Consider the following 13,374-nt stretch of genomic DNA (forward strand, 5'->3'; position numbering starts at 1 on the left):
TGATGGTTTTTGATTTACCAATTGTAAATTAATAATTTCTGGTTCACCCATGTAAATAAATGATGGCCGAAAAAGGATTTGAGGCATTTGCCCTCAATGGCCACAACTACCCTACATGGGACATGACCATCAAGATCACTCCTGCATTTCATGGGATAATGCGTGCAATCCAAGCCCCACAGGATTCACCTCCGACTGGAGCCACGCCGCTGACAGAAGAGTAAAAGTATGTTGTCATGTACATCACAAGGCAACATACATCCAGATCGAGTGTGAATGTTATACGCATATGACAGAGAAATGCCACACCAATAACATATGCTTATTCTGTATTAACAATCCCTAGCATGCAAAGCACCTCAGGGAAAAAAGTTTGAAGCTCACTTCAACCTTCATCCAGATTGCACTAATAGAGATGGTTGTTCGCGAGATGTTTCTCTTTGACATTGCAACACCATGACTCTCTAGCGGTCACAGGAGCCTATGGGCACGGAGAACATGATCATTGAGTATGCCTCAACCGACATGTTTGGAGACTTTAACTAGTCTCATTATCTCCTTAGTGATCAATTTATTCATGTCCATTTTTGTTGTTGTAATAGAACATATATATTGTATTTCACAATATATTGTATCAACACTCTGGTATGAATAAGATTGAATGTCTTCAATATATTTGATAAATATTTCCACAACGGAAACTCTCCAATTCGATATATAGATTTCTACGGGATTCAGTCCAATGGATGAGGAACAAATATTTGAAAAGGTACCCTCTCTATTGTTTGGATTGTACTACATGTACATTCAACCCGTAGCACATGTTGCCTATAAATCAATTCCATTGGCCATGATTTGCATGAAGCTAAGTTTCCTTAAAAATTGGATATTATGTAGCTCATTTTGAGGTTCTCATATACCTCAACATCAAAGCTGGATCATTGAAGTCCCTCGATCAAATGCATTCGAGGTGATATTTGTAGCCTCTTCCAACCATAGTGTGGACTGAAAACGAATTATAATCAGTTCGAATGGACAATGATGCAAAATTCTCTTCATGTGCCTTCAATAATTATTGCATGGCTTTCGAAGATTGGAGTTCAGCACTTTTTCACATATGTCCATACACAAAGGGTTTGGTTGAATATCTGAGCAAGAGGATCGGGCTCGTTGCACGACCTTTGTTAATGAGTTGAAATTTTACCAACTTCACTCTGGAATCATGCGGCTTTACACACCCTTGACTAACTAATTGCATATCGCAGAACTTCCCCTCTGCAATTGATACGTGAAAATCCTCTGAGCATTTCCCATCTGCATAAGTTCAGAATCGCTTCACGCATACCGATCTCACCACCGCAGCGTACATCATAGGCCCACAAATTAGGGATCTATGTGGGGTACAAATCTCTGTCGATCACTAAGTACCTTGAACTCCTCATAAGGGATCTGTTCATAGCCTCGTACGCTTATTGCAAATATTGAAGGATGGATATTTCCAGGCATTAGGGGGAGATTTCAAGTATCAAATAGAATGCCAGGAAATCATTTGGAACTCCACGTTCCTCCCCATGTCCACATACTCAAGTATATGGACTATACGTCTAGGATTCACAAATTTGCAACAATTCGCAAATAACCTGCCAGATTCATTTATTGATCTCAAAGGTGTTATATAATATTTTAATCCGGCTAGAAATGCGATCGGGAGAGTGGAGGTACCAATAAAAACCACTCAACTCCCTATTTCTTAAAAGAGGGGGAGTAGTGCGGCCTCTAACCAGGATCTAGCTTCCTAGAAGCAATAAGGTAAAATGAGGAGAAATCTTCTGAATCAGTAAATGCATATCAACCTAGCGTTGATTAACACCTTATGGGTAGTATACACCCAGTGGAAGGGAAACCTCCACAACCCAGCTTTAGCTTGCACACACTAGCTGGGACATCGGAACATCCAGACTCACTCGCATTGAAAAATCACGAAGAGTCATCATGGGTGTTTGGGAGATTTCCTCCAACTATATTGATTCTGGAGAATCATATGATTAAAGCCTACAAATTTCGACAATATTTCTCTTGTATGATTGCAAACATCCTTCATAAATGATTCAGATCCAAAGACTATGGCCATGGCAGAGTGTAAACCACTTGCTTGGACTGAAACAATCGAAGGGTGCAATCCAAGCAGAATTAGCCTCGCTCCTTCAAATGAATTCCATATGCGGTTCAATATATTCTCTTCCAGAAACAGAATGAGATAACAAGGTGGTGAGAAAGCAAAGCTTGTAGCACAAGGTCGGATTTACGCAGAGATCCGAGACCTAATATCCAGACGCGAGTGGAATCCTATTTCCGATACATTATATCATCGGCAATACAAAATCAGCTATCTATGTAGTTGATAGATGTAGTGACTGCATATCCATGTGGATCACTAGATTTGGACATGTATGGTTCCCGGTGGAATCACAATCCGAATCGAAATGCAAATGCAACATGTATTCTGTAAAATTGATAAGTCACAACATGGCTTATTGTTGTCGGTATATTTTGGTACAACCGATGTAGTGAGTTTCTTATACGCAAGGATTACTCCTACAATGATGATTACCCATGTGTGTTTTTCATACACAAGGATCACTCTTGCAATGACGAAGCGCGTGATCATCTAAAAGGCTGGATTTGAGATGAAGGATTTGGTAAAACCCAAATAGTGCTTTGATATTACAAGTCGAGCTACTTCACTCAAGTATTATGGTACACCAAGTTGCCTACATCATATATATTGGAGAAACTTAAAATGGACAAGTCATATCCATCTCCCGTGCCGGTTGTTCGATCTCTAGACGTAGAGAAAGATTCACACAAACCACGGGATGATGTAGAACGAATGTTGGGACTAGAAGTTCCATATCTTAGTGTCATTCGACCCACCAACACAATTGGTTGGGAATCAAGAATATCTTTCGATATCTTCAAGGCACCACACATTACTTGACATATTCTTGTAATTTCAGAAAACTGAACTCCAATATCATCAGGATACACTGATGTTGGCTACTTGAATGATCCCCACAATATGTATCAACTTGGTAGAATTGACACTCCGGTGACTACACCTACCAATCATTCTGAAATACAAAGCCGCGTCAACACGTGTAGCTTTACGGAATGATAAACCACATACATAAGTCATTTGGTATTGGTTATCTTGAATCATCAACCATTATCTACACAGATAATGTCGCTTGTGTTGCATAGATGCAAAAATGATACATCAAGAGCAATATCATAAAGCATATTGCCCCTAAATTGTTTATCTCCATGAACTCCGGAAGAGTTGGGGAATAAATATCTTGCAAGTCAAATAATGTGATAATCTCGTTGGTTTGTTCAAGAAGTGTGACGCCCCAAAACCGGTACCATGAGGATCCCAGCGAATCCGCCGAAATCCGCACGATATCGATTCTAGGAGACGCACCACCAAGCGCCTCATACACACCGAAACATGCATGCGATGCGGGTGGAATCAATCACGAGAGGTAACATTACAATAGGATTACAATAGAGCCCACAAGATACAGATATATTACATCAACAACTCCATCGAGTCAAGATACAAATAGATACATACAAAGATTCAAATCATACAGAAGATCAAATACGTCCGAGTACGGACAAGATACAAATTTGGACTAAGAGTCCTGAAGATAACCAGTGGCGTCTATAACCCTGCCCAGGCCAAGCCGGAAGGGTAACCTTGCTAGCGTCGTCTTCATCGAACATATCTTCATACCTGCCCGGTTATGTCCTGTAGAAGCAGCAATAAGTACGGGTTCGTACTTAACAAGACTTCAAGACGATAAGCATTCGTCAACCAGTCGTCCTTTGTACTTGAGGCACGCAGGGGACTTAGAGGACGCAAGAGGAACGTCATAGGCAATATGGTGTGGTTAAGCGGCAGCGCGCAAGCACTAAAAACCTATAGAGACACTCTACAACAGTCGTCTAACCAGAAAAGATGAGAGAGCGCATAAACTAGCAGGTCTATACTCTGCAAACAAAACACAGCCGACGCTTTCCCCCCTCGCAAGGAAGTACTTACAAGGGCACGCACACGGTTGACAAGTTTTAACCAGTTATTATTTAAGTTGTTCTATCTTACTATGCAAGTTATTAGTATTGAAACAACATGTGTAAGTTGTCTATGGTCGAGTCATACAGCTCCAAGTCGTCCATAACCGCGGACGCGGCTTATCGATAAGATGTACACCCTGCAGGGGTTGCCCAAATGTACCCACACGCACGATCAACCCACTTGCGACAGGTGAATATCACGACTCGCACTCTCCTTCACTACAACAATGTCCAGGAAGCCACCTAACCAAGTTGAACCCGTATCGAAGTCCGGCCGTATCTCCGAAGCGGACTTAGCTATTGCGAGGATGGCTTCAGAGGGTCAAAACACACACTGGGGCGAATGACCCGCTTCAGCATGCGATAAACGCACGTGCCGCACCTATACGTGCATACCAGAAACAAGGGATACAAGGCACCCAGGGGCTTCCCAAAGTAAATAAGTAACAAGCTGGCATGCACGCAAAAACAAATGGTAAAATGTTGCAAGCTAGTTGTGGCCACTGGATAAAGCTGTAGATTCCGGCAGTGGTCAAGGGGAGACCCAGAAACATACCCACGTGTGGTTAGAGCGCTCAGTCTCGGAACAGATAACAGGAACTCGGGTCCTAAGTTATAAAGAAACACAAGTAAGCCGTCACAAAACGAGCAGCTGACTCACCGATGCCTCCGCTAACAACTATTAACAAATAACCATGATATCCTCAACAGATATAACCATAAACCATGTGTCATGATTCCCAACAGATAACCCGATAAAATAGCAGTAACGGTAACGAGATATAAACAGCACTAGCATGCACTACGACTCGCAAGGCAGACCCGGTAACCAAACAACAGCTGTAGGAGGTTGGTGGTTGGTGGTGGCAATATGGGTTGCTTGAGGTACAAGTGGAAGGGACACGTGACAAGAACGCAACTTAAGGATAGCATGAGGGAGAAGGCAAAATAAAATAGGTGAGCGACTTCTGCAGGGGCAGGAGTATAGGGGAAATGCTTGCCTGTTAAAGCTTGCCGAGGAACAACCGGAGAACTTGTCGTATCTCACCACACCACTTCGCGATCCTATCCGGGAAGAAGCAAATGCTAGACAAACAACAGATGCGAGTCTTACTACTACGAATAAATAAGATCCAGCATGAGCAGATGCAGGCATGCATGACATGGCAGCAATGATGCGGTGCAACTTATCCATATTAATCGGAGTTGGAACCCCGGACAAACAATTATTAGGTTCGCGTTATTTTTCTACCGGCAATATTAAATGTTGATTAGCATGGCAAGACATGGTATGGGTGAGCTACACAATATTAAGCGAAGTGGAAAACCGTATCTGGCAATTTCAAATACTCCGCATGTTATATTAAGTGGATATGCAAAACTATCACGACGTGACATGATGCAAGATGCAAACAGCATATGGGTATCATATTCAGATTGTACATATTTTTCTGATAGATTTTCATATAAAATACTTTGCATTTGAAAATAGAGTTCAAAAGATATGGATTTAACCATTACATGCAAAACAGATAAAAAAGAAAGGCTACGCAGAGAGAACTGGGCTGAACCTGCCGTGCATGATGGCCAGCGGATTAATTCGACTCGCCACGAATTGAACTCATGTCCAGCTGAGCTATGCTGTTGTTGCTGATTGTGAAGGGCGCATGCCTAAACTGAAGCTTCTTCGGCCACAAAAATCTGAACCAGAACAGAGGAAAAAATGGTTGATTTAATTCGCAGTCGTGAGGACTTGGACTTGGTTCTGCTGAGAAACGGATCAAGGAACGAACCAGTCGGCTACTGTGCAGATGTTGCCGATGGAGACGTGAAGCAACTTGAAAACGGACCGTGTAGCAGACCTGACGAAACTGAACGAAGTGAAGAAAACAAGCTGCGACATAAACAGCAACGCCCAAAACAGGAGGCGCCCTCGTGCGCGTGCGTTGCAGCAGCGGTGCAGGATTGAGACGGGGAAAGGTCGCAGGCTCACCGAGGACAGGGAGGGTTCGACCAGAGCAGAGACGACGAGGTCAACAGCTGGGAAGAAGGACGGCAGGGACGAGCGCGTGCGGCGCGGAGGCCTGCGTCGACCATCGCGGAGATGCACTCGTGCAGACAGAGGCGACAGTTTCGTCAGTTTTGGAGGGCAACAGAAAGAGGTTGGATACATCTTGATCTTGATCGAAACAGAGGAGGAACTCACCAGGAAGTGATAGAACACGTCGGGAAGGCCGGAGGTGGCCGACCGGCGGCGAAATTGACGATGTTTTCGCCGGGGTTGGAGAAGAGAATGGGCCGTTTGCATCGATTAGGGGCTTCCCGGCTTGATTCCTTGGACGAGGACGGTCCTGGCGATAAGGCGGAGCTCCTGGTAGTTTCGGCGAGGCACGGGATGATCCGTGGCGGCAGGGCGTCGGCGACCTGAGGCGGCGTTCTCGGTCGTTCTACAGAGAAGAGAGACGGGAGAGTGGCGGCGCGAGGTGGGAAAGGAGAGGCTAGGGTTTTCTGGGGTTCTTAGGATTGGGATTAAGAGAGTGGGAAAAGCAGAGCTGGTGCGGTGGTGGTGCATGCTGCGTGACCACATGAGCAAGATGATAAACAGGGACTTTCTCGTCTCCTGCCAGCGAAGAAGTAACATGAGCCACCAGGGCGTTCTTGGCTCTAGGAAGGAAAAGCTAGAGCCAGACATAGGGAAAGAGTAAGCCAGGTTGGAGAGCTCACTGAAATCAAACTTTCAGGAATTACAAAAGAATTTAAAGGAAGCCAAAAATAGCAGAAAAGAATTTATAGAGACCAGGATGAGGGAAAGAAACGAAGTAGGAAAGATCCAAGCACATTTTTGAAACTTCATTACCGAGCCAAAACAAATTGCAACATTTTAAATATCAAGTTTGGCGTTTTGTTAAATGAAAAGACAAGAGGAGGTTTTATATAGAAACCATATGAGAGCATAAAATAAAATATTTTATTTGAAAATAATTTTATTTTGTTAAAAACATGGATAATATGATGCATGATGTCATGATGATGCACAAAAAGAAAAGGCACACGAAAAATCTAATAGGGGATTTTCCTGGACCGTTACAAGAAGTCTCTACCAACTTTAGCATTCCATAAGTATTTTATGGAATTGGTATGTGACGGCTTCCAAATTTGCAAGAATCAGAGGGGTATCTTCCTGAATCAATCATGTTCAAAACATCATATTACACTCTTTTTCCCTTTATGAGTTTACTATACAGGTTCTCATCAAGGTTTTTAATGAGGTAATATCAACACAAGATGATATGTCATATTTTCTATTTTCCCTGTCGGGGTTTTTAGGAAAATATATACGACATATATTGTTCTCTATACTCTATGGGGATTTTCCCTTTTACAAGGTTTTTTCTCATATCGAATTAACAAAGAGACAATACCAATTATATGTTGTGTCATTTTCTCCTTATTTTTCCACTGGGTTTTGAAGGAGTTTTAACAGCATATCTAACCATTATATGTTACACCATTTTCTCCTTATTTTCCCACTGGATTTTAAGGAGTTTTACCAACATATCATACACACTACTCTCCTCATATTTTTTCCACGGGATTTTTAGAGGAGATGATTCCAAAGATGATTCTAAAGATGACCAAGCATAACAAGCATAAGGACAAGGAAGAATTAGGGGGAGTGTTAGGATTTAATTAATAGGTTAATTAAAGAGATAATCCTCCCCCTTGTAATTCTCTATGTTGATTGGTTGGTCAAGAGACACAACTCTTCCACACACCTCTTCGAACGGACCTGACCCATATTCGTATCTCTTCCCCTTGTATATAAGATGTGAATCATCAATGGAATAGAACAGTTGAATCATTTGTTGTCTCTCTCGTTTGCTTCTCAATATTACTTTAACCTTCTGTATTTGGAGGTTATTTTTATCTGACAAAGGAAGATACGACTTTGCTGCGTAAGCAACTGCTACACGTGGCAACAGAAAGGCAGATCAACAAACCATGCAGGAGCTTCTTACAACCAAAACGATCAGGTAAGGTAATGTCGTCTGAAACTGAGTGAAGCGCAAACTATCTGCTCCTGCAAGCATGTGCATCAATCATAATTTAGCATGATCAAAAGCTAAACAGATACCAAATCCTGGGCAAAATACATCAAAAAATGTTCATCCTTGTACACTATATACCTACAATTATAGATAGAATTATACGCATAGAAATATAGATAAAGAAAGGGGAATTGGAATGATGGTTTATGACATTGCTGAAATTCTACAAACCAAAAAAGAACATATGAACATGATTCCACTAAAACTCCAAACAGCTCCATGGTAGTACTCAAGCCATCCATCTTACAGGTATTCATAGCTCAACCAAAAAGAACAAAACACATAAAATACTACACAATCAAGCCATGAGTAACTGACCACCCATATTGCACTTAACCATAATCACAACCCGCATTTGCACATTTTTTTTTTCAATCCAAACATCCACGGAACAAACCCCAAGTCAAATATTTTGACAGGCACTTTTTCCTTTTTCTTTTTTTCCCAGGTGAACTGCCAGAGCGAGGCTAGCTAGCTAAACTGGTATTACATCACCGTTTGATGTATCTTCACATCTCAACACTAGTCCATCAAGGCTAGTTGGGAGGAGGCACTTGCCCCATTGGCAGCCAGTGTTGAAGGGTTCAGGAGGCGGAACAACCATCAACACATTGTCATTCCTTTGAACAACACCGATGACACTCACAGTGCTTCCCTCATTTATGTATCTGCAATGTTAACACCCATGTGAGTTGAAATGAATAACTATGTCCACATGTTTGTGTGCTACAGGTGCCAAAACTAGAATAAAAGAAACAGCAATACCCTTCTTTTAGGCGCATTATGCGATCATCACTTGAGAGATTCCTCTCCCGTAGCCATCTTAAAAATTCAGGGGACATGTCCTTGTTTTCTGGATTTATGTCGATAACAACAGATTCATCCACATATGGGGTTACCCGTGCACCGTACCCTGTTTTGACCAATGCTCGCAGCCCAGATTGGAAATCAGAGATGTAGAAATCAACCGCATGTCGCTGCAGTTGTTGCAAAGAAAAAGGAGTATGTAAGAGGCATGATTAATGTGATAGGAGTTGCGATAGTTTGGATTATATCTCATAATTGCAGGACACTAGCCCATTCTGAGATCCACAGCTTCTTGATGATCAAATTTTCTAGCTAATATGAAAAATCACCTCAATTGACCGTAATCCCCAAGTAAATCGGCGATGCTGAGTGTTGGCAGCTTTTGAGTCCCAACCCCTATACTCATACAAGCAGGTTGAAGTGTACACACATCTTGGAACCCTTTGAAACGAGGACTCGAGGGGGAAATTTCCACAAGTAACGACCTGTCAAGTTAAATAGAACAGATGAGGTTAGTGCTACTGCCTAAATCAGTTATGACTACGAGCCAACTACTAAAAGAAAAAATCTATGGAAAAAATATTAGATTATTACAAAATGATCAGTCGACCTCAAATCCTTATACTGGTAGTAAACAATAGGTAAATTGTCAAGTGTACTAAACAAATATGTCACTCTTAAGTGGACTAAATATTGTTACATGCTCATGGTACTGATCTCTGTGCCCAAATTTTATTTTTCGAAACTATCTGAAGTGTTCTGTCAAACCTATGTATGTAAAAATTATAACTACTGAAACAGTTAGTAGCATTACTACATTGTGAGTTAATAACAATGCAGTTGAGCAATACGCCACAACCGGCAAAAGCATCAAGAGATAATGTAATTTCAGACTTACTTCTACATTGTAACATAGGCAAGCAGATATATGACAAAAACAGAAACCACAAAACTGAACACAAATCATTAAGATGGAATAACTGAACAAGTCAAAAAAGGTGGCCAGTATTAAACATACCCCGGTAACCTTTACATACTCTCCATCTTTTGCATTTCTGAGATCAGCGTCAGGATATCGACTGACAAACCTAGTGACTCCTCTTGTTCCCCAGCAAATATTCCAAATCAAGAGTGCAGCAACAAACCCAAATATCACCACAACAACAACTAGCAGAATTGAATTATGAACGGCGGCAAGAATGAAGCCACCAGCTACGAACCCCATAACAAAGAGCAGAATGGCTGTCCAGAGTATTGGCTTTGGCACACTGGCCCTTATTGAGTAGCCAGTTTCCTCGTTAAGATTTGTAACAGCCTGATTATGAGCAAACGAGGTGGCTCGCATCTTCATGGATACATTAGAATCGAGAGCGCCTGATACTTTTCGCGGAGCACCAGACGAATTCAACTGCCCAGAAGTGATAGGTCCTGACGTGATCAGCCCAGTTGTAGGAAGAATAGGAGGTAAATGGCCAGAATTCTGGCGGGCCATTGGGGTCACTCCTCCTGATTGGGGTCCAGAAGATCTCTTTGTTGGTTCTCCATGCTTATTGAGTGGTCCAGAATTAGTCTTTGCTCTTGCTGAACCTCCAGTGCCAGGAACCGCTGATGAAATCGAACCAGAGTAGTTGGATCGACCAACAGCACTAGATGCTGGTCCTGAATTGGAAGCCGCGCCACCAAATGAAGTATTCCTTGAAGGTTGATTGCCCAAAGGGCCAGATTTGCGTGACTTCTCAGCATGGAGATCAAACATCTTCCCAAGTTCTCCAGATTTCTTAATGTCCCCGCCAGTGTATGGCATAGCTGCGGAGCAAACAACCGGAGCCTTCTCCTTAGGTTGCTCAGGTCGTCCAGAGACATAAAGCCCATTGCTTAACTGGTGGGATGGAAACCGAGAACCCATGTTCTGAACCAGTAGATTCAGCTATGACCTCAGAGTGCGTCGCGGTAGCTGTATTAGGTATTGAATGAGACTAGAAATCTTTGGAGCGCGCCGTCAGCATATCAGATACGACAAACACTTTGCATCATGACCTGATAAAAGAACACATCAAACACATGCGAGTAACGACAATTTGGGTGTACAAAATGGATATGCACACAAGATTCATAATTATGCCATTCAGAGGAAACAATTTCAAAACAAAATGCTAAGAATACGAATAAGGGAAACTCACCAAACAGAATTACACAGCACATAAGGATTAGAAGAGATGAGATTTAGATGAACTTAGAAGATGAACCTTCTAGCAGAGTTTTAGCAAGTCCAAACAGATCGCGGCAACTCAAATGTTCAAGGTGGTAACTGGCTGATAATCTTAACGCTTCCTCCTCTAGAGGGATATACATGAGCTATTACCCAGAGCCTAGTAGCTGTAACACAGCCAACGTAAAGCTGGACCAACACAAATACTTGCAAAATATAGTGCTATTAATTACGCACTAAATCCTATCAAAAGTGGCAAAAGTAATTTGCGGATTCCTTTAGAGCATGTTGCCATATTTCCACCATGCAAGCATCATGTTGACAGCAGCAACAAACAAAACTATACTACTAACTATTTTATTTAGTACATGAAATAGGTCATTGCTAACTCAAAATAGTCCGTCAAATAAATGCCACAATTCTAGGAATTTTCTTTTCGTGGAATGGGTGGGTAAAGCTGGCAATGACAAGGCAGCGGACTAAGTGTGTTCATGCTGTATTTTAAAGTAGCGTAAAGTACACGACTGATCCAGTCCTACACGCTCACTGGCGGAAAATTACAGCCAAAACAGACAGAAGCAGCGATATTAGAGGAAATCTTTTGATTTATCAGCGCATTTTTAGCCATAATTTTTGGATAACAAATGCTTGCAAAAGCTAGTCAGTACAGGCGAGGCTCCCTAAAGCATGCAGAATTTGTGGAGGGGGGTGGTAAAGTATTTGCAAGAAAAAACTGATAGCGACTGTTTACATAAAAGGCAGGACCCAGTCTTCGAAATGATTCTGGCTAGTTTAGGCAGCGGAATAAACAAACAAACATGGCACCGACACCATTAGATCTCGAGGTAAATATAGCTTAAAGCTCCAGCAAAGAACCCTGGCAGGCAGGTAAGTGACAGCGTAGTTTGAACAAGAAGAAATTGAGCGACGCGCTGAACAACCTACAGCCGACTCCACCAAGCCCTTGGCGAGGGGGTCCTTCTTACTCCTGCAAAGATTGATTATCTCTCCCTCTCTCTCTCCAATGCGTGCATAATCCAATAAGCTGGAGGGGGGTCGAATCTGGGTGCGGCGAATCATCCCACATTCTACTCGCTAGACTGTGATAGGCTTCCGTCGTGTTACCGAATGCAATGCCGGCATCTGCAGATCCAGAGACTAGTCCTAGACTAGATCCAGGTAAATCTCTCACGGACCAAGAAGGCAAAAAAAATCCCTGCAAAAGTTCACATAAGCAAACGCTAGATCCAGACGGCTCGGACCTAACGAGCGACGCTTCGTTTGGAGAAAACAAACCGCAGGGCATCAGTACTGCAGCGAGTAGCAGTAGATGGACAAATCCGCCACAAACTGGAGGGGATTGGGGAAGGAGGAAGGAAGAGGTATCTGGATCAGGTTGCTCGCATTCACGACAAAGCAGAAAAGAGGACTGGGAAGACGGAAAACACTGGGAGCAATCGAGGCAAGTTAGGGTTGGTCACCAACCGAAGGAGCAGGTCCTCGAGGCCCGGGCAGATCTCCGCTCCACGGTGTTCCGGCGGAGCGGAGGACGTCGACTTACGGTGGCGGCGGCGGGGAATGCGAGAGGATTCCCTGGAGGCGGCGGCCGTGCGCGCGTGGTTGGGTGGAATGGAAGGAGTGGGGTTGTTCGGCGGAGATGGAGGAGGGTGGGTTGGATGACACCGTCGGCGTCGTGAGGAAAAGGAAGCTCTGGGAGGGGAGCGTGTCTGTCGGTCTGTCTCTGTCGCTGCTGGTGGACCTCCGCAGGGCAGGAGCTAACAACTTTGAGAGGAAAGGACCCTGGACTGGACTGTTGCTTCACACTAGCCCTGCCGCTCCTCTTCTTCCGTCCTTGTTTTCTTGCCGCTTTGTGTTGTGCTCATGACATTTTTTTTCTTTTTTTAAAAAAACTAATGAAGTCCATGGTCAGGTCTGATACAAGATGTTGAAGAACAGCTTAGAAGCAACAAAGATAATAGAAAACAAAGGATAAAACAAGAAATACAGTTGGAGTCATCGATGCTCTTTGAACGTGAACGAAGCACCGGGGGCGTCGAAGGGAGATCTTGAGGAAGAAGTGTCGTCAGCATAGTAGGCCGTCCTCGCCTGGAG

The 13,374-nt window shown here is 43.1% G+C and overlaps 1 protein-coding gene and 1 long non-coding RNA gene across 3 annotated transcripts; both read right to left on the minus strand.

Annotated features, from left to right (window-relative positions):
- Positions 1 to 3,567: 3,567 nt before the first annotated feature.
- LOC127314750 (uncharacterized) lies at positions 3,568 to 6,754 on the minus strand. 2 transcript variants are annotated; one of them, XR_011748367.1, is made up of 6 exons: positions 6,344 to 6,754; positions 6,131 to 6,221; positions 5,931 to 5,999; positions 5,709 to 5,838; positions 5,139 to 5,223; positions 3,568 to 3,811 (listed from the first exon to the last, which is right to left on the minus strand). It is a non-coding gene; the product is annotated as an uncharacterized lncRNA (long non-coding RNA). The 2 variants fall into 2 exon arrangements; XR_007859854.2 differs by having other exon boundaries at positions 6,131 to 6,748.
- Positions 6,755 to 8,424: 1,670 nt separating this feature from the next.
- LOC127314751 (uncharacterized membrane protein At1g16860) lies at positions 8,425 to 13,067 on the minus strand. The gene is made up of 5 exons (XM_051345269.2): positions 12,748 to 13,067; positions 10,072 to 11,090; positions 9,383 to 9,538; positions 9,012 to 9,223; positions 8,425 to 8,914 (listed from the first exon to the last, which is right to left on the minus strand). The coding sequence occupies exons 2-5, from the start codon at positions 10,957 to 10,959 to the stop codon at positions 8,722 to 8,724; spliced, it is 1,449 nt and encodes a 482-aa protein (XP_051201229.1). The 5' UTR covers positions 10,960 to 11,090; positions 12,748 to 13,067; the 3' UTR covers positions 8,425 to 8,721.
- Positions 13,068 to 13,374: the final 307 nt, after the last annotated feature.

Source organism: Lolium perenne, chromosome 7 (assembly GCF_019359855.2).
Source record: "Lolium perenne isolate Kyuss_39 chromosome 7, Kyuss_2.0, whole genome shotgun sequence".
Taxonomy (NCBI): domain Eukaryota; kingdom Viridiplantae; phylum Streptophyta; class Magnoliopsida; order Poales; family Poaceae; genus Lolium; species Lolium perenne.